A 21,385-nucleotide genomic window follows, 5' to 3' on the forward strand; every position below is an offset into this window, starting at 1 on the left:
AAATCTTGAATTCACCAACTTGATCTATGCATCTTGGAATGTTTTCAATTCCAGTTTTCTAATTTCTTCTACAAAGATAACTAGTTTTCTTCTAATCAAAATGGAATTATGGTTTTGCCAAACTTTGACCTATCATCGATACAGCTTGCCGTTTTATCCAAGTTACAACGTCAGAGGAGAACATCAGGGTTTTCATTAAATGTTTTAGCGAAAAAAAAAACAACACACAGTGTATCTCACAGAATATCTAAGATTCACTCAAAGATACAAAAGATTTATATAGTCAGATATTTCATATTCACTCCGTGAGGGAAAAGATAGGAATACCCCCTTTGCCATAAGTGATCCAGAGCAGAAGAAGATGACTGTTTGATGATAATAACATTCAGCTCAAGTCAAGTGTCTTGAGCCAAGAAACATGATTTATTTTGTCTTCAGCCTTTTCCACCACCCTAAAGAGAAAGCGAGAACAATGATTTTGCATAAGATGGTATTGATTAAAAGACTTGACTAATTCTATCGTTTCATGCTTTTAAAAGAAGCTAACCTTGCGAGGTGGGGTTCCTCGCCTGCCATTCTTGCCAAACCCGAAGTTTCCTTTCTTTTCAGATGCTTTAAGGATTTGAAAAGAGCATGTCAGTGAATCATCCACACTCATCATCGCACCTGCGTTATCAAACTCTCCACAGTAGTTTGGAGCCGAGAATATCGTAACTAGCTGCCTGTTTGCAAAGAACTCATACCCATCTTCCACAACCTAAATGGAAAGTAATCAAACTTCATTAGCTTAAAACATAACAATCCAACTTCAAGAATCTAGCAAAGCCATCAGCTTTAGTAGCCTACTATAGCCTCTACTATGAGAAGTTAACCAAAGACTGCAGATTATTCAACAAATATAGTTTGAAACTGAGAACAGTTTCCTCAAAGTACCTGATGAGCTCTGCAGATTAAGTCAAGGTCATGCTTTTGAAGAAACTCCTCAACCTTATCAACCCCAAAGGTATAAGAAACTCCCCTGTCATTCTCTCCCCACCCTTCAATATCCTTATCCGGATCAGACCACAACAGATCACACAGCAGTCCATGATCAGGAATATCAACGGGACGAGCAATGTTCCTGATCTCATCCAAATGCTTCAACTCAGGGGATAGCCCACCGTGCATACAGAGAATCTTTTCATCGATAAGAGCAGCAACAGGGAGACAGTTAAAACAATCAGTGAATATCTTCCACACTTTAACGCTGTATCTCTTCTTGCACTCGTCATAGAACCCGTAGATACGGTTTATAGAGGCACACTCATGGTTCCCACGCAGGAGAAAGAAGTTCTCTTTGTATTTGATCTTGTAGGCGAGAAGGAGGCATATGGTCTCTACACTCTGCTTACCACGGTCTACATAGTCCCCAAGGAACAAATAGTTCGCAGCAGGTGGGTAGCCACCGTACTCAAACAACCTCAATAGATCTGAGAATTGACCATGAGTATCTCCTGCCATCAACAATCAAAACAACACCGTTATAAAAATGCATCTATTGACCAAACGCTACCATCAAAGATTAAACATCTCTTATTAGATAAGAAAGCAACAGAATCTAATGAAAGAAGATACCACAAATCTTGATGGGAGCCTCGAGTTCGAGGAGATTAGGTTGACTGAGAAAGATGTGCTTGGCGGTGGAACAGAGATGTTTGATCTCGTCCTCCGTCAACTGCACCTGCTTCGTCGTCTTCCCTTGTTTGGCCCCCAATAACCTCTTTATCACATCATCCACCACACTATCTTCCATCAAAATGACCAAAAACCCCTCGGATTCCGATTACCGGATGAGATTAAGAGTTTTCTGTTACCGACCTCCGGTTCTGATGATTACAGCGTCTCCGATCAATAGTCTCTGTACGTGGGCGAAGAGAGAGAGGAGAGGATTGAGTTTTGTGAAGGTGAGAAGACGGAGACCTAGACGGAATCGGCTTTAATTGAAGCACTCGTGCGGCTCGTGTGAACCGGAAGCGACGGCTTTGTCTTTTGACCAAATTAAAAAGAAAATAAAGATTTAACGGAGTTACACAATATAACGCCGTTGTTACATGGATAATATGGATAAGGAATATATTACTTAGGGTCTGACTGGTTCAAACGCAGCGGTTGCGGTTGCGGGAGTTTACGGATGCGGGTGGTTGCGGTTTCTAGCGTTATTAAGCGTTTTGTATGATTGGCACAACGTTTGAAAATTGTTGCGTTTGCGGATCATTTCTGACTGGTTTACCCACCCACATATACTAAAAAATAATTAATAAAGAATATTTAATAGACAAAAAAATAATTCTAAAAAATTATGATTAAAAATAATAAATAATAATTAAAAACAATTAAATTTATGGCATGATTATTGTTTCATGCATTCTAATAATCACCAAATATTTCATCAGTTGTGCAACATATTCGAAAATTTTTGTTCCGAGATGTGGATTTTCTGGATTCATCTTATACATATTGTAAAATTTCTTCAAATTATCCCAACAATTTTTAGCGTGCTTCCAACTCATCTCTATTCCAAATTACTCATTAAGCTTCTTGACAATATTTTCTTTTTGGGACAGATTAAAAAATATGTTTCCTTCTTCTTTGCTCTGTTTCTCCACAATTATACATTGAAGTAATGTATGTGTCATCTCGTTCGTCCATGTAACTTTCTGAAAACCAAAACATAGTGAATTTATTTACTCTTTGCAATCCAATAAAGACAAAGTTAATAGTAAATAGCATACCGTCATCGAAGCAGAAGCCAAAATATCTTGTGAAGCCATAATTATGAATTCTAACATTAGATAGTATAAAAACTCATTTAGAAAACAAATAAACTTGACTGATAGCCATGATTTCAATGGATTGAAACTGGATTAAGTTAACGTGAATGAAATATTATCAAATATACACATATATAACGTTAATTAAAAATGGATTAGTTAGGATATATAAGTAGCTGTACGTGATTTTATTAGTTAGGATATATATGAAATCTAAATCTGATTTGATATTTAATATTTTTTTTCAACCGCAAACCGCCCGCAACCGCAAACGCTTGCGGAAAGGAGCTTTTGATTTTGAGCGGTACAAAGTGGTTCGAAACGGTACAAAGCGGTTCATATGATTGTTTCAAAACGCTGTTAACTGCTACCAACCGCAAAAGCTGCGTTTGCGGGTGGTAGCGGGAAAACCAGTCAACACCTTAGTTCTTTTTTGGTTGCAATTGATGTTAAGAAAATCGGATTTCTAAAGGTATTTATTTTCATATAACTTTTATAAAATATACATTTCCAAAAATATTATAGTTGCTGATATACATTGGATATTTGATTTAGGCAATGTTTTTAGACCCAATCCGTACGTGGAACTGGATAACTTGTTGGATCACTAGGTTATAGGTCAAATGCAGTGTAATAAATTAATTATTTTTTATATAATACTAATATATTAGCTATTGAATAATATAAGAAAAAATTAAGTTTTAAAAATCTATAGAAAATTACTTAATTTTTTTTTTAAAAATTTTATTTTACATACAAAATAACAGAAAAAAATCTAGACTATTTATTTTTTTGTAAAAAATTATGAGCTATGGCTTCTAATATAAAAATGTCAAGAATTGAAATCCAAAAATATTAAAGAAAGTTAAACCTTTTAACTAGGCAAAAAAATCAGAATCGGAATCGAATCGAAACCCTCAAATACCGAATGATTTATGCATTTATGTTTTCAAAATAACTAAACCAGAACCGAACCGAAAACCAAACAACCATCCACCTGAATATCCAAAAAAAAAAAACAAGTTACAACTTTTTGATGTAAAGTAAAATGTCATCAACCTCACACGAACTTGGAATGGATAAAAAGAATGAGAACATTGTTATCCCCATACCCCATATATATATAATATATATATATATATATATATATATTTGATTCACATATTAAACGGGTATCCATAATCGATCCGATACTAAACCGATACTAAACTGAAATCTCATAAGTACCTACTAATTAAAGAAATGATTTATTCGAGATAGTCGCAACCGAATTGTTCCTACTCGGAATCTCCGAACCAAATGGTTCCTACCTAAAACCGAATATCCTAATGTCAATGACTGGTTAAAAGCTTGTAACCTAGATATATTTTTATTTGACAAAAAAAAAGATATGTTATTTTATTTAATTATTTACTTTAGAAATAAGTTTTTTTTTCTAAACAACTAAAGTTATTGATTTTAACGTGGGCCGTACCTGCCCAGATGTTCCAACGGCCGCGATAGAGTTATATAAATAGACGGGTGAGATTGAATCTGTATCGAACGCTCTTATTTGGGGGTTAAAAGCGACCGAAGAGTACTTGTTTTGGTTTTATTTTCTTCTCCGTTTCTCACTGAATAATCAGACCAAAAAAGTTTTAGGGTTTTTGCGGAGGTTTTGAAGGCTACGATGGCGGAAGAGCACAAACACGAGGAATCGATCATGGAGAAGATCGCGGAGAAGATCCATGGCCACGATAACTCTTCTTCTTCAGATTCAGATGACGAGAAGAAAGCGTCGTCTATCAAGACGAAGATCTTCCGCCTCTTCGGAAGAGAAAAGCCTGTCCACAAGGTCTTCGGCGGCGGAAAACGTACGGATCTCTGATTCTAGATAGTTTCTCTAATCGGATCTGGATTCTAGCTAGCTGATCGAATGTGAAGTCGAGCCTAGCCTAGGAGAACGATTTTGATTTGATGTTTACGTGTTGTTTTTTTTTGAATCAGCTGCTGATATATTCCTGTGGAGGAACAAGAAGGTATCAGGAGGAGTGTTGGGAGCTGCAACTCTTTCATGGATCTTGTTCGAGTTGCTTCAGTACAACCTCCTCACTCTCTTCGGCCACGTCTCGATCCTTGCTCTTGCTGTGTTGTTCTTGTGGTCTAGTGCTACTACCTTCATTCACAAGTAAGTTTCACAGTGGCTGTTTGTTGAGATTGTATGAGGTCTGTCAGTGGTGTGATTATTTGCAATTTTACAGGAAACCTCCTCATATCCCTGAAGTGCACATCCCCGAGGAAGTTGCTCTCCAGCTTGCTTCTGGACTAAGGATTGAAATCAATCGTGGTTTTACTATTCTTAGGAACATTGCATTAGGAAGAGAACTCAAGAAGTTCCTTATGGTAAATACTTTTTTTTGTTCAGGATTAGATTGTTGGTTTCTTGTTTTTTTAACATTGGTACACTAATCTTTTTTTTCAGGTTGTTGCTGGGTTGTGGGTTTTGTCTAAAGTTGGTAGCTCATGCAACTTCTTGACCTTGATCTATATCGGTAATGATCCATACAGTCCCTTGTTGCATCCAATTTATTAAGTTAGCATGCTATGTGTGTTTTTTCTGATATTTAACCCTTTCTTCTCTCTGCTTTCAGCAACTGTTCTTCTCTTCACTGTTCCCGTGTTTTACGAAAAGTATGAGGATAAAGTAGATCACTTTGGTGAAAAGGCAATGAAGGAGATCAAGAAGCAATACGCTGTGCTTGATGAGAAGGTTTTGAGCAAGGTGATGAGCAAAATCCCCAGAGGAGCCTTCAACAAGAAGAAGGATTAGAAGTTTCTCTCAGCATCATCATCATCATCTGAGTCTTCCAGATTGATAGATTAATCTCGAAGCATTGTGTTTTTACTTGTTATTGGAAGCTATCTTGGTTTAATAAACCCTTTAGTCTCACTCTGTGGATTTTATTCGGGGTTTTAACCAAAGTTTACACAACATATGAATTTGAATGAACATTATTATTGTTGATTCTGTTATGGAATACCACCGTCTTCCTTATGATAGTCAAATCTTCAGATTTCCGAGATCTCTCAAGATAGTTTTGCAGAGCTTCTTTCCTGATATGTTTCAGATGATGATGGTTTGAGACCGGTTAATGATTTCCTTGATTCAGTTCCGGTTAGATCAAAATTGTATTCGGTTTTAGTTTTATTTTTAGTTGTATTGAATTATTTGAGAGAAGTTTATTTAATGAAAATTCTCAAAACACAAAGAAAGAGATGAGCTTAGAGATCATAGAGAAGGATTGAATCGAGCCGATGTTGTGATTTCTCTGTACAAGAAGATGGAAATGCGTCTGATTCCATGTAACATCTACAGCTTCACTATTCTCACAACGTGTTTCTACAGCTGTTGCAAGTGTTCCGTTGCTTTGTCTAACATTGGGAAAGAACACAAAATTTGGTTTCAAAAAACATAAAACACAACCGAGCCTAGAAACCGAGAGTCGTATCTACCCTATACAAATTACGAAAACACATCAAAGCATGACCGAGACTGGCAAAATACATCAAAACACCACATAAAAACTAAAAGACTGGTTAAAGTCTTCTTCTTGGGTGGACGCTGAATCTCAAAACCAATGTTAGTAAATTCTATGAGTTGTGTCCAATAGCTCCACATCTTCCAGAAGGAATTATTTTTCTTGCTCTTGAAACCTTAGTTGGAGACTTTTGCCTTTTTTTTTTATCTTACTCGGTGACTCATTCTTCCCTTCTATCCTCTTTAGAACCTTCTTTCTTCCTAATGATGCATATGTATCTTCTGTTGGCGGTGGCACAATCCCATCCTCATCAGTCTTCTCCCAGAAATTCATACAATGCACTGCCTCAATTGGTGTTTGGTACTGCATTCTCCACTTAAAAGTGAGATATCAATCATCCATGTAATCCTCTTGCTTCCGTTTCTTCTCTCAAATAACCTTAAGTGCATGACGGCAAGGCAATCAATACATACCCCCACTTCCTATAAGTGCAACTTTTCTCCAACATCTTGACTTTGTGTGCCGACTTCTTCTCCTTCACCTCAAAGATTTCATAACCACAAGGATATAGCTACAAAAGCTGATATTTTTCTGCTCTTCATCCACTCTCCATTGCTTTTATGATGATGCATCTACGGTTATGCTATGTCACTGGAGTTGCATGGTATATTATCCATGTACGTCTTTCAACGTTACAACTAAGTTTCAAATATATCTTATTGTTAACAACTGCTATTATGAACATCTCTTCAAGTTAATTGCTCTGTGGAACAAAAACTAAAGCCTCAAAATAGCGTACAACATCATGATGACTGTTACATTAAAACAGGCATCAGTCTCCGAATGAAGCCGTTGTCAACGAAATCACTTCAGCAATGACGCCAAGAAACTTGACCTAAAGCTAGAGTTGCAAGAACTGTATTCTAAACCAAAATACATAAGCACTTAAGATTTGCAATTTGCAAACAAACACATCAGTTTTATTCTTATCATCAGCATCATAAGAGAGAATGTTTTGACAATTCACAATAACCTTAATTCAATATCTACAGTAAAGTAAGACATGGACTTAGATCCTTTCTTACTCTCTTAACACAAACCTAAACTAGACCAAACACAAGACTCGGAACACCTTCACTCTCACGTGCGCGAACATACTCCACACGTACAGAATTAAAAGACTGAGAAGTAAACTGAAGACATTGTTAACTTACATCCACCTCTTAGGCAGGTTGCTTGAGCCAGAGCCACCCTCTCTACCAGCCAACATCGCCATTATCAAACTTCCACCATGGACTCTTCCCTCTGGAGCCAAACCCAGTCCTGCTTCATACTCGTTGAGATCAATATCAGTCTCTGGAGATCCATCAGCACTTCTCGCTTTCATCCTGTCCATGTTCATGTCTTGAGAACCGCTAAACTCTTCCTCGTTCTCTGTTTCGCTGCTGCTTACTCTCGGTTCTTGGCTCCCTGAAGTTACAGTCATTCCTCCGTAGACCCGGTTATCCTGAACCAAACTGTTATGGAGTGCACAAAGACCAGTCTTACCTCTAGCAAACGAGGTACAAGGACCAGAAGAAGATTGACCCGCATACTCAGTCTCCGGATGACCCCACGCACAACGCTTCCCTCCTCCATGCGCCTTGCAAAAGTCAGTACTGCCTTGCGCGCTTTTCCCACATCCATCAGACTTGCACCTCTTCCCTCCACCGTGCCTGACGCAAAAATCAGTCCTTCCTCTTGCGCTCTTCGTGCATTCAGGAACCGCACATCTCTTACCACCGCCGTGAGCCACGCAGAAATTAGTACCTCCATGAACACTCTTGGAGCAAGGATCACCCTCTTGAAAGGCACATCTTTTACCTCCTCCATGTCCTTTACAGAACGGCGTGCTTCCCTCCGCGCCTTTGGTGCAACCCAAGTGCGTGCACCGTTTCCCACCACCGTGTGCTTTGCAGAACATAGTGCTCCCTTGCGCTCCTTTCGTGCATCCGCTAGACTGGCATCGACGACCACCTCCGTGAGAGATGCAGAGTCCCGAAAGCCCTTCAGCACTCTTCGTGCAGTCCTCTCTTTGGCATCTCTTTCCTCCACCGTGCCTAATACAGAGCCCTGACCTTCCTCTAGCAGCTCGTGTGCAATCTTCATGGCTGCATCTTCGACCACCTCCATGAGCTATACAAAAATCAGTACGGCCTTCAGCGCTTTTGGTGCATCCGAGAAACTCACATCGACGGCCACCTCCATGGGCTTTACAGTACACAGTTCGACCTTCAGCGCCTTTTTGGCAGCCATGTCTCTGGCATCTACGTCCACCACCGTGGGAAATGCAACGGCCTGACGCGCCTCTTGCCCCCTTTGGACATCCTTCAACTTGACATAACTTGGAACTAGAAGAAGAATTCTTATGCTGTGGCTTCAGCTGCTGAGCTAAATCGGAAGTAAATGTACCCGAGCTTATTGGTGTTGTTGTTGTTGTTGTTGCCGAGCTAGATGACAGGTCCGCAGCAGGAATGATAATCTTCTTAGGAGCATGAGCTAGGAAGGAGCTTGTTTCTTTGCTTGATAAAACTTGCAATGCAGGTGATGATGCAAACCCTGGTCTCCATCCACCACATGATGTGGATCCTTCATTAGTTGCACGTAACATATCCGCAAGAGTTGGATATTGGTTCCCCTGCTGCTGCTGGACCGCAGTGATCTCAGATTGACAAGACCCTCCTCCTCCCCCAGAGAGACTCAATTCAAGATCAAATTGTGGCGAGGGAACCTGCAACCCTTTCATTTTCAGATTAGCTGGTTTATCGTTGCCAAGATGGAGGGTAAAGTCGAGGTCAAGATCCATGGAGGAGGAGGCCTCCTCGATTTCTTTGGGAGAAGATAAAGTCATTGAATCAGTTGGGGAGCTCCCTTTGCTATCAGAAGAGCTTGAAGAGTGACCAAGCCTCAAGGAGAGCAAAGAATCGGCTTCCTGACCCTTTGATCCATTGAACAGATTCCATTTCCTTTTGATACCCTTGGTATTAGAGGAAAGGGAATCAAGACGCAGAGTAGTATCAGCGGCGGCCTCTGATTCTTGGACGTGAAGGGAACGGCCCAAGATGTCAAATACATTGGGTGAGGAGTTAGCAGCAAAACCAGTGTTGTGGAATCTGGCATCCATGGTCACAACTAGAGAAATGTGAAAACTTTGTAAAGAGAAAGAGCCAAAGCAAACGAGGGAGACTAGGCCACAGCAGCAGTAGAACTAAGAGTTAGAAAACCTTATAAGCATCTTCAGTCTTCACCTCCGCTTACAAATCCTGAAGTATCACACCGATCCATTTCTCAAATTAAAAGTTCCAAAACCAAAGGTAGCAGCTTTGTTCGAACACTTGCTCTCTCAACCACAAAGTTAATTAATTGTCAACCTCCACCAACGTATTAAGGTAGCAGCTCAACATCCTTGTGCTAAATAACAAAACAAAGAAAAGAGAAATGCTTTATTATGAGACGTTTAAGCTAAGCTATGAGATTGTTAATAAGAGAATATTAAAAAAAAAAAATCAGAAATTTTCAACGATAAATACAACAAATCATGGACTCTTACGATTTGCGTAATAGGAAAAGCATAACCAAGATTAGGTAGGAGAGATCAATCAATCAAACAGAAACACACAACGGAATAAACAGAATTCTTCAAGTTTCTCGAACAAGGAGACGACTCTGACTTTTTTTTATCTCAATCAAACCGAATACACAAAGGCTAAGATTATGTATTAAAAGATTATCAATCAAGGGAAGGAAGGAAGGAATACCTGAATTTTTTAAAATCAGAATTTCACGGCATCAAATGATTATCAAATCGCAATCAAATCTATTTCAACGAAAGGAAAATACTGGTTGACCAATTCTCTTCTTCTTCTTCTTTTAGGTTTTGTGAAATCAATCTAGGGATTTGCAGCGCCGTCAGTGAGAGATTCAAAGATGTATATATATAGGAGAGATAGAGAGAAAGAGCTTAAAGGAGAGTGGAAATCATCGAATCTGGAACAAGGAGGAGGAAATAAAAAGGTTAAGGAGTCTACTGATGCCCACACGTGCCATCCGAGTCTTTAGCACGTGCCTTTTCTGTCTTCTTCCTTGTGTGTGTTTTTTTTTGGTTGAATTATTATTCTGATTTTTTTTTTGAAGGACTTATTATTATTCTGATTAAACTATCAAATTAAACATAGAAATAAATCAACTATTTTTTTCTAAGCTCAGCTAAAAATTACTAACAATTAAACCTACTTTACCTGTCAAAATATTATTTGGTTGTGTCCTCCACTTTCCCTCCCATATTTTCCTATCCAATTCTTCTTCTTCTTTTGACAACCAAAAGTTTTATTTTTTTCTGTTTTATTGAATTAACTTTTTTAAAAAAATAGAGGAATCATATGTTTTAAATTATTCTCATAAACGCATGTTTTTAGTGTTATATGTAAAATTAGTATTCATTTACTAGTTTATCCATACTAGTTAAGATTGATATATAAAAGAATAAAAATTTATTTAGATATTATACTAAAATGAAAAATATCATTTTTGAAAACAAAATCTGTCCGAATTTAAGTCAAAAAATGAATAAACTATTTTTAAATGGGTTTCTTGCTATGATTTGAAAAAAAAAGTGTATGAACCTAATTAATTAACGTATCTAGGCGGTTGCAAGCGTCAGCAAAACGCAGTGCGTGGTGGCTGAAGCAGTGGCGGCTGAATCAGCAGCGGCTCGTCACCGTTCAATTTGGTTATGTTTTGACACAAATATAACACATCGTTTTTGGGTTTGCTATCATTGTCCAAAATAGGAAACCGAAAAGGGCCCACGTACGATAGGTGCAACAATTTTGTTCATGCATGTCATTATTTTTCTACATGTTTTTTTTTTTTTGTTTTTAAGAAAATTATATTATAAATTTGAAAAACCCGTAACCGGAGATACAATTCAATTACAGATTCGATTTGACCAAAAGTTTAACCAGAATCAAATATCATTAACCAGCTTCGCATCAACCATCTAAACCGACACATGTAGAAACCGATTCCCGTTCTCAATTCCAAAATTTCTAGATAACCGATTCCCATTCTCAACCGATGCCGTTAAATCCCGAAAAATGTGGGTTTCACCTCATTTTTTCGGATGTTGGAATTCTCGGAGCGACGCCTGAGGTAGCTGGGTCTCGGAATCTCCTCAAAACCTATAATCTCCATCTCTGATAAGCGCAAGGCGACCAATTGAAGAGGGAGTTACGAACAGCCATACCTGAAGTCGGGCCACCGTAACAAGACCTGTAAATCCTCACTAAAGGCGCCACGGACAGACAGGTACCAGCTACAAAGACGTTGAACTCCTGCGAGCAGAAGGTAAACACCGAACCAAGCAGACACCTGCGAAGTCCGCATCGAACACTTGCAAAAAATGGGTTGATTCATCGCTACTTCCTGACCCATAAGCCTCGAAACCTGCACAGAAAAGTCTAACTACACCACCTCGCAAGATCAAGTGAGCCCGCAAGGTGCTGGGATGTAAGCTATGACCAAGAGCGACCTCCATGGCGATCAATGACTGCACTGCAGAACCGCCACATCTCTTGTGTCTTCGAGAACCGAAGAGTCATATTCTGCGCTGTAAGAAAACAATCTCTGGAGTCGAGGGAGACAGAACAACAATGATGACAAGAGGTACTACTCCGAACAGGAAAGCCGTCGCCTTTGCCCGAAGTTTACGAGAGAGAAAGAAGCGTAGAGGAGTTGCAAAATGAAGAAGCACACAGAGAAGCCACCAAGGAACCATAGACGACCACCTATCAAACAACTCGCAAAGCCTACATTTTTCTACATGTTTTTAGTCAGATTTTCTGCTAACCTTATTTATACACTACACCATATTTTAAGAAAAGATACTCATTTGGGAGAGCAACTTATAAAGCGTGAAATTTTGTAACTTTTCATAGCTTATTTAACATGCACGATTCTATAATTGAAAATATATATATTTACCTTTACACCACAAATAAAAAAGAGAATATGCAAAAAAAAAAAAAGGAATATGCTCAACCATGCTCGACTCCTTTATATTCTTTACTGTCCGTCCGAACACGTGTTATGTTTGGACGTATCTTTTTGGTAAAATTTTGGACGCATCTTTCAAAACATTTTTTTTTTTTTTTTTTCAAAAACATGATTATATATGTATTGAGTATTACATATCTTGGTCTAATTAAGAAAATGTAACCACTAACCACTAAAAACAAATGCGTTGATATTTGATACTACATATGAAAACGATAAAACCACAACATTGCGAGCAGAAAAAGAGTGGACAATAAACAATACAGAAAATTGCAAATAGGAATAAAAATTGTATTTTAATAAAAGAAAATAAGAGGAAGAAATTATTTTCGTTATTTACGTAATGATATCAGTAATTGTCAGAGCAGCAAACACAAGAAACAAAACTCCTCCGACATAAGATATCGCCTGTTTTAAACCAAACAACATTTTGTTTACCTTCCCCTGAAGAATTCTTCCTTACTCGAGCACTTCATTCCTCATTTAAAAAAAAAAAATGTTCTGCACACCTCTCAAAACAGGTTTACAAAGTTTCTTTATCAAAGCAAAATTGATATAATTCTTCAATGTCAAAAACTCAGCATGTTGTTTTTATATACATATTTTTGAAATACTTGTCCGTGATCAGCTTCTTTGATTAGGAATATCATGCGTCGTAGACAGATTGGATAGGACATAAGAAAGAATAAAAACAAGAAAAGATGTGACCGGACGGACTCAAGCTTTTTGGGGAGGGAGGGAGGTAGGAATAGCTAGATACCAAATGCTAGATACCAAATGATGTGGGAGGATTGAGATCAGTGAAGCTTATAGTTGCCATTTGCCATAGAATAAAAACCTTAATCTTTACTTCACTCACTTTTCTTTAAATCAAGTGTAAAATGAGATCCTTTGACTTAAAACAAGAACTGAAAAGCTAAGGATAAAAGCTAGTAAATTGCCATTGCAATCTGGTTTTTGTGTAATAAAAGCTGAATAATCCAAGGATATGCTTACATTAGTATATTCACCCTCCATTTTTAAGATAACTAAGTACGCACGCCAGTGCTCCAGCGATGACACCCAATGGCGATGGTGTAGCGACAAGAGCTTCAAAGAATTACAAGTTTTGGAACTGAAGTTCTTACGTTATCACGAAAGTTTGAAGTTTAAAGGCTCACCAATTGTTGAGAAGAAGGATTTCTCATCCGATTCAACAACAAAAACAATTGCGTAAGTGCTGATGATGGTGTTCGTGGCTACTACTATCCCGGCTCTGTTACCTGAAAGCTCCAAAACCGCTAGTTCTTTCTGCCTGTTGAAAAACAACTCAGCATAAATAAATTGAGTTCTTGAAGGTTGCATGGAGATATAAAAGTGAAAGGCTAAAAATAGATTTTACTTCTTTCTGTTTTTCGTCGGCTTTAAGTCCATCTTCCGAAATTGCGTCTGATAACGTTGAAAGTAAACCTAATTAATGTAATAAAATTGTTTAATACTACTATTTTATGGTTGAGTATGGAGGATTTCTGCAAAAGCAAAAGAAGACAACTTATTCAGTTTCCGTACGTACTCGAAACCACAATTAGCTTATGCATTAATTAAATACACGCAATTTCAAACCATGTACCATCAAAGTTTTTAGAACTGAGATAAACAAAAGTCATTATAGCATACAAGCAACTTCTCCCAGAGTTTTGTTTGTTCGATCCTTTACCGTGTGAAATTGAAAGAAGACTTCTGGCTGTCTATGTTTATAGTGAAAATCCACCGAACTTGTTATGCACCCGCTTCCACGTATGACGTATACGATTCATTGCTCGTGTCTCTATGATCTATTCAATAAATAACACACCCAGCGTGTTAAGAACCGACTAATAGCATCCGTATTCCATAATTTACTGAAAAATAGAATGTGAAATGAAGTAATGAATAAACAAAAAAATAATTACTTCATAAATAATAAATATAGTGATTTTTTTTTGTTCATACTCCATTTTCACACCATTTTTGGAGTAAATTATGGAGTGAGAACAAAAATATCCTAATAAATATTGAGAAAAATAAACCCACATTAAATACTTTTCTGCTTTGGCCCATTATTCATTACAGGTTCCATCTTAAGGCAATTTTAATTTGTTTGGATAAAAATATTTGATGATTTAAATGATTCTGATCACTTGGATAAAACTATTGGTTAATTTAAATATTTTGGATAAAAAATTTAATAATTTTTAATAATAATCAATTAATTTAGTTATTTTTATTATTTCAACTAAAGATAAACAAACCTTTTGATCTATAAATCTATACTATTATTTGAAAAGTAAGTTTTTGGAATCAAGCTCTCACGTTAAAAGTTATAGTGGTTAATATCGTTTATACCCTTAATGAATAAAATGTATAACTAAATTAAAAAATAAAAACGAAATTTTAATTTATTTGATTAGATAATTGATTAAAATTAATAATAGTAAGAATTATCCAAAATCTGTAAATATAATTTTAAAAAGATATAATTTATGTATATATTGTATTGTTATCTGAAAAAGTTTTTTAGTAAAAAGTTAAAAACATGAATTATATAACTAATATTAATCAAATCTAATTCTTAGTTGTATAATTAAAAATAGAATATTGAATTATTTTCGAATTAAGTTTTTGGAATCGAGCTCTCACGTTAAAATTTAGAGTGGTTAATATCGTTTATATCCTTAATGAATAAAATGTATAACTAAACTAAAAAATAAAAACAAAATTTTAATTTATTTGATTAGATAATTGGTTAAAATTAATAATAGTAAGAATTATCCAAAATCTGGAAATATAATTTTAAAAAGAGATAATTTATGTATATATTGTATTATTATCTGAAAAAAGTATTTTAGTAAAAAAGTTAAAAAACATGAATTATATAACTAATATTAATCAAATCTAATTATTAATTCTTAATTATATAATTAAAAATAGAATATTGAATTAACCAAAATCTAAAATATAATTAAAAAAAGATAATTTCTATATTGATTAAAATTAATAATAGTAAGAATTATCCAAAATCTGAAAATATAATTTTAAAAAGAGATAATTTCTGTATATATTGTATTGCTATCTGAAAAAGTCTTTTAATAAAAATTTCAAAACATGAATTATATAACTAAATATTAATCAAATAAAATTCTTAATTATATAATTAAAAATAGAATATTGAATTAACCAAAATCTAAAAATATAATTAAAAAAAGATAATTTCTATATATATATTGTACTGTTATCTGAAAATTATTTTAGTAAAAAGTTAAAAACATAAATTATATAATTAAATACTAATCAAATACATTTTTTATTAAGATTATGAATATAGTGTACAAAGAACTTTTCAAAAATTATGAAAATGTTGCAAAACTAAAAGACAAGATAATATGGTGAGCAAAGTAAATCTTGGTGAGAGCTCAACTGCGTGACAGAGTAGCACAGACCCGGCGACGTTTTGTGATCAGGCTTCTACTTGTTTTTACGTGTCAAGAGTTTCTACCTGTTTTTCTTTCTTTTTTTGCCAATTTTTTTAAAACAAAACTTATATATCTCTCTGTACTGTATTTTCTTTGGTAATACATGGTTTCGTGATACTATAAAAATGTTATAGTTATAAGCCACATTTAAAATTCTGCAATTTGTTTTGCTTTATTGGCTGCCAAAATGCCAGTGTTCAATTAAGTCGGCTAAGGATAGCATAATTAATACCAAAAAATGGGTGCATTGATGATAAAACGGTCACTACTGGATTTATTATATGGCAAATTGGCAATGAAAAGATTTGACATATTAACATGATTAGGAATCCATAAAGAAGAGACACAATCATGTACTTAAATATCTTACTATATAAAAGGAGCTAATTTAGAGCTCAATTAAAGGTGCCACATAGGATGAAATATTCCCATCCAATCATACCTCCACGTCATTACGAATTTTTTTTTTGACACTGAAAAATTATTTTATTCCAAATAATCGGTCTACAATAACGTGTACCATAATGTAACACAATGGATTAGAAACTAAACATATCCACGCACACCACTAGGGGCTATGGTAAATGGTTAAATTCTAAAGAAAGAACTAAATCCTAACCGAAACAAAATAGTTCTTAAAACATGAAAGAAGATAAACAGCTTCAGGATAGACCAAACATTGTTGTATATCTTTATACCTTCACCATTTGAATAACAACTTGGCCCTGCAGAGCATAGCTTGTTGTGTCTACAATAAGAAGAGCACACCGTCAACCTTCGGATCCGGCAATCGACCATAAAACTTTCAGTCCGGAGCAAAGCTAACTCACAGTTATTAAATTATGTGCCACATGCTACAGAATGCACCATAGAAGACCAACCCACGCCAATTCCCGGATCCATCAACGCAAGAAAACATAATATGCGCTGCAACAGAAACCACAAGAAGAAAACCACAACCCTAAAACACACTACACGCACCATCACTGAGGACAGACAACCCAAGGTCTGAGAAGGCACAAATTACACCATGAGAAAAATAAACGCACCGAACCTAGCCCATCCATGAACCCACCAACACCATAGAGAGGCACATGTAAGAACAGAGAGCATAGGAGACCGGAGCAAGAGAGACAACACCAACAGATCTGAATTTTCAGAACAGAAACGTGTGGGAGACACCCACCATGAACCACAAACAGAAGCCAACTGAACAAGGTCAAGCCTTATTACTCGTGAGAAACTAACGACAAAGATCCTCCAATCATCTGCAAGGCGACACCATCGAAACAGACTCATACCTCTCGGATCTACAGTCAGCTTCACCATCACTGAGATCACACCATGACACAGAAGCCGAGCTCACCTAGAACGAACCAGCACCATCCCAAACGCCATACCGTCGAAGAAGCTCAGCACTAACCACCACCATCGAGGCTCAAAAGACTAGAATCAAACTAAATCTAGATAGGAGAGTTAATGGAGGCCCTCTCACAGCACGGCGAGGAGCGCCGGCCGTCATTACGAATTTAACAACCATAATAATAATACTAATACTAATCCTTTGGCCCAACATCAGCATAACCCAATAACGTTAAAACAAATCAATTTGAAATCTGTTTTGATAACAAGATTTCCCTTCTTCTTTGGACTTCATGTATTCAAATTTATAATCCCACTATATAAAAGCTACTAAATTGAAGCAATTCTAAGCTGTCCACGTCAGCTAAAATATTCACAACCAATCATTCAGCCACGTCATTTAACCTACCTCGCCATCTGCGTCACCAAATCGTCACGGTTTCAAATCTTCTTCTACTTTCTTCATCAATCTCTGTTATTAATCTCTCGACTTAACGCATTATCTTAAATCATTCTTTCAATTTCCAGAATCAATCACTATAGATTTGTTCTCCGTCCGTTTCAAAGATCCATAACACCACCACTATAAATCTGCGGGAAGTACAGCCCTCGCCACATATCGTCAAAGCAATCCATTCACTCAAATATGATATCTTTTTCAGTTGACATGATTCAGATTACCAGAAGATTTCTAAGAAGAGAGCAGAAGAGATCGTAAAACTACAAACCCAACGACGATGACGAAGAAGATGAATCGATGAAGCCACAAGTGGTAACCATTCATAAGATCTTCTCTGATGCTAACATGCCGCCGAAATTTGACGAAATCGATGAGAAAGAAGGGTTCAACGATGATTCTGATGGTGAAGACCACAGAAGATTCAATCTGGAATCACCGAGGCTTTTGTATAACTGATGATTTCAAGGTAATACTTATCTTTTTATTAAGATTTTGGTTGAACTCTGAAATGTAGAAAGAGTGTAACAGATGATGGATCTCACTGTAATTCCATTTGCAGACGCATTCAAAAGTTCTCTCAAGTCTTTTATGAAGAATAAAAGAGATGATGCAATGGTGAGATCTATTTAGCATAGAAAACCCATTCTGATATGCAAAGTTTAGAATATAGTTTTGAGTTTCCATGATCGTGTCTCGGTATTATCAGCACAGAAGCGTCTTATTGCTCAGATGCCAGCAGAAGAGTAAGTTTGAATGAAGGCCAAGGATCACCAGAGCGCCTCTCACCTCTTCCTTGCTTTCTATCCGTTGGAAGGACTTTCCGACTATCACTCCGCGGCCGAGTTATTGGTAAGGCTATATCCCTTAAACATCATCCTCACAGTTTTTAATAATCCAGAGAAATGTTATTTGCAGTATAGTGAACGTCTGATTGAATTCATTTTAAAACAAGTGTATGTAAGTTGGGCTCCTTCGATTCTGGGAAAGCTTGGAATGTGAAGAAAAGTGGAGAACTAATGGGAGTTGATCTGATACTGGTTGATGGAAAGGTAAATGCGCTTAAAGTCTGTTTTGATTATTAATTTGGCACCTGTAGAAGAAAAAAACGATTCTTGATGGTACTAGGAGCAAGCAAAGCTTCAGATTTGCGGACGCCCATGTTTTGCTCCTATTCGAAGAGGTCCCTGAGAGCAGAGACTTCATCCCCAAGGTTATGAGGAGTTGATGTCATTAGCTAATACCAATTCCGAGTTGCCTGGTTTGTTTTATTCACATCGTTCCCATCTTCTTAATTATTGATAATCATCTCATACAGGCCCATAATTCCATATGTTTTATTCCAGATATTTTGGTAAGTTCATGGATTTTACTTCCACTTTCTATGAAGAAACACAAAAATACTCAGCGAATTATGGCCAACCTCCGCTTTCAGGGGTCATACCAAACTATTCCCTTCATGTTGTTAAACTCTTTACGAAAACTTCTGCTTAATCATTTACTTGACTCCTCCACAGGGAGGTGATAACAACCCTGGCCATGATATTCCAGGAGCTGGAGCTGTAACAACAGACCCTTCTCAAAGTGTTGAAAGAGATATTCATGACAACAGCAACAGACCCAGTAACCATGTGATGGTGGAAAGCCTCTCAGGAACTGTTACTGAACCAAGTGACATCGCTGTTTCATCTGACATGTCTTCTGCGGAGTCCGTCGAGGCAGTGTGTGCGCACTCTGCGAAGAAGCCACACCATGGTTAAGCTTCAGATTATTGGAGTAGATACAAGGTCGCTCAATCTCACAACTGCTTTCTTAACCAGTTTTTAAATTGTTTCATAAACCGAATAAGTATCACTTTGAGCTATTTTCCTCAGTGTTTTAACTTATACGTTTATTTCTTTTTCTCTATGAATTCTGCATCTTTCTTTTTAAACAATTTTGAACCGTAGAACTGGTTACATAGACCAATATATTGTTACTCCTACAAGCTGTTTCATTTTCATTTTCTGAAAAATATATTCCGGAACTGAGAAAAGTGAGTTGTGAGATACTTTGCTCTGTGTTTTCAAAGCATATCGTTATCTTTATCATGTTATTTTCAATTTCAAGAATCGAATGTGTGTGTGTCCTCAGCTATTATGCCCCGCCGTAAGTGCATTTTATTAACGTAAATAAATTATGTCTACTCCAAGAATTCTATTTTTGCTTATGCTTTTAAATTGTTGGTCATCGAACTACTGGCTGGTTACAGAGGTTAAGAATATTCAAAACAGCTAAAAAAAAGATTATTCAACCCCGTCTGATCCTGTCACACATACACTAATATTCCGTCTCCTCATCGTATTATCCATAGGTCATAACAAAAACTGAGATCAACCCACTAAAGTAAAGTTCCAACTCGAAACTGTTTAAGTCATCATTCCAATTTTTTTAAAAAAAATTAAACATCTCTGATACCCTTGATTCCAGAGACTCAACGCGCTGCTAATGGTTACACTAAACATCACACTTTATTTTTACAGATTTTACAGATGCTAATGGTCGCACCTTTCATCAAATTCGAGCAATGACAATAAAAAAAAAGAAATTTACAGATTTTCATTTTTATCACGAAGTTCATGCTTTAAAAAATTAGTAAGAAACAAAATGATGAACCTCCAGAAATCATTGAAAAATCATTGTAAGTTTCAAAACAGAAGCTCTCCAGTTTTGATGTGCATAATTGTTTGTTTGATGACATATTCTTTGATTGTTTTGGGATGAAATATAAAGTTATTATGTTGTTTTGTACCATTTAATTATTAAATTATATATATAAGTTTTTCGATGTTATCGTTGTTACTAAGTGGAAACTGAAAATGAGATGTTTGATTAGATAGGAAATATATATTTTCATTCAATATAGCCAACACTAAAACAAATAAAAAAGTTTAGTTACTTCTTTAAATTTTATTTTTTGAAAAGAAAACTAATTTTCAGAAAACATTTATATGCAGTTTGGTTAATTTTAATTTCCAGATTATTAATGATTACACTACATTTAAATTATTTTGTATGATAGGATATGAAACTCAAGTAAAATTTTGTTAGAAATGTAATGCTTATATTAATTTATAACACTATTAACTTATAAAAATATTTTCAAATAGCACGAGCGAAATTTCCAACAAATATTTTTTTTTAAGTTCAACAAATGCCAAAATATTTTACAAAACATAATTAGTAAAACACCAAAATTAAAGAAAATTTAATTATAAATTGAAAATTTATCATAAACTGAAACAAACATATAATATAAAAAATCATTCATTGTTACATAATATATACTAATTATTATTTACGAAATTATTTAAACTATTTATATGCTACTTTAGAATATAACATTTTTATAATTTTATCACATTACATTTGATTTTTAATTTGATTTAGCTTGGAGGTGGATTAATATTATATTATTATGAAAAATTAATTTTTATAATAATATTAAAATCTGATACTCTTAGAAATAAAAAATATTAGTTTTATTACTTTTGATTTTATTCAACTATATCAAATTCAAAATGGAAATAAAATAGAAAAATATGAAGCATTACATTTTCCTTAATTTTAAATTTAATAATTTTGTGTTCTCTAGAAAGAAAAATTGTTAGTGGT

General features: G+C 35.7%; 3 protein-coding genes and 1 long non-coding RNA gene across 5 annotated transcripts; 2 read left to right on the plus strand and 2 right to left on the minus strand.

Moving 5' to 3' along the window:
- Positions 1–170: 170 nt before the first annotated feature.
- Positions 171–2,030, minus strand: LOC103838234 (serine/threonine-protein phosphatase PP1 isozyme 3). Its single transcript, XM_009114654.3, has 4 exons — positions 1,615–2,030; positions 934–1,493; positions 548–757; positions 171–452 (listed from the first exon to the last, which is right to left on the minus strand). Exons 1-4 carry the CDS (start codon positions 1,790–1,792, stop codon positions 435–437), a joined length of 966 nt encoding a protein of 321 aa, XP_009112902.1. The 5' UTR covers positions 1,793–2,030; the 3' UTR covers positions 171–434.
- Positions 2,031–4,387: 2,357 nt separating this feature from the next.
- On the plus strand, positions 4,388–5,849 carry LOC103838233 (reticulon-like protein B3). Its single transcript, XM_009114653.2, has 5 exons — positions 4,388–4,663; positions 4,797–4,977; positions 5,051–5,192; positions 5,272–5,341; positions 5,441–5,849. The coding sequence occupies exons 1-5, from the start codon at positions 4,480–4,482 to the stop codon at positions 5,617–5,619; spliced, it is 756 nt and encodes a 251-aa protein (XP_009112901.1). The 5' UTR covers positions 4,388–4,479; the 3' UTR covers positions 5,620–5,849.
- A 1,403-nt stretch (positions 5,850–7,252) lies between these two features.
- LOC103838232 lies at positions 7,253–10,801 on the minus strand. Of its 2 annotated transcripts, XR_004451124.1 has the most exons (3): positions 10,126–10,801; positions 7,420–9,778; positions 7,287–7,345 (listed from the first exon to the last, which is right to left on the minus strand). XR_004451124.1 is itself a non-coding variant. In XM_009114652.3 (2 exons), exon 2 carries the CDS (start codon positions 9,489–9,491, stop codon positions 7,539–7,541), a length of 1,953 nt encoding a protein of 650 aa, XP_009112900.1. In that variant the 5' UTR covers positions 9,492–9,778; positions 10,126–10,800; the 3' UTR covers positions 7,253–7,538. The 2 variants fall into 2 exon arrangements, 1 of the variants encoding a protein (XP_009112900.1); XM_009114652.3 differs by having other exon boundaries at positions 7,253–9,778; positions 10,126–10,800.
- A 5,894-nt stretch (positions 10,802–16,695) lies between these two features.
- On the plus strand, positions 16,696–21,007 carry LOC117128041. Its single transcript, XR_004451175.1, has 2 exons — positions 16,696–18,200; positions 18,294–21,007. It is a non-coding gene; the product is annotated as an uncharacterized LOC117128041 (long non-coding RNA).
- The last annotated feature ends 378 nt before the right edge of the window (positions 21,008–21,385 follow it).

The sequence above is a fragment of the Brassica rapa genome, chromosome A09 (assembly GCF_000309985.2).
Source record: "Brassica rapa cultivar Chiifu-401-42 chromosome A09, CAAS_Brap_v3.01, whole genome shotgun sequence".
NCBI lineage: Eukaryota > Viridiplantae > Streptophyta > Magnoliopsida > Brassicales > Brassicaceae > Brassica > Brassica rapa.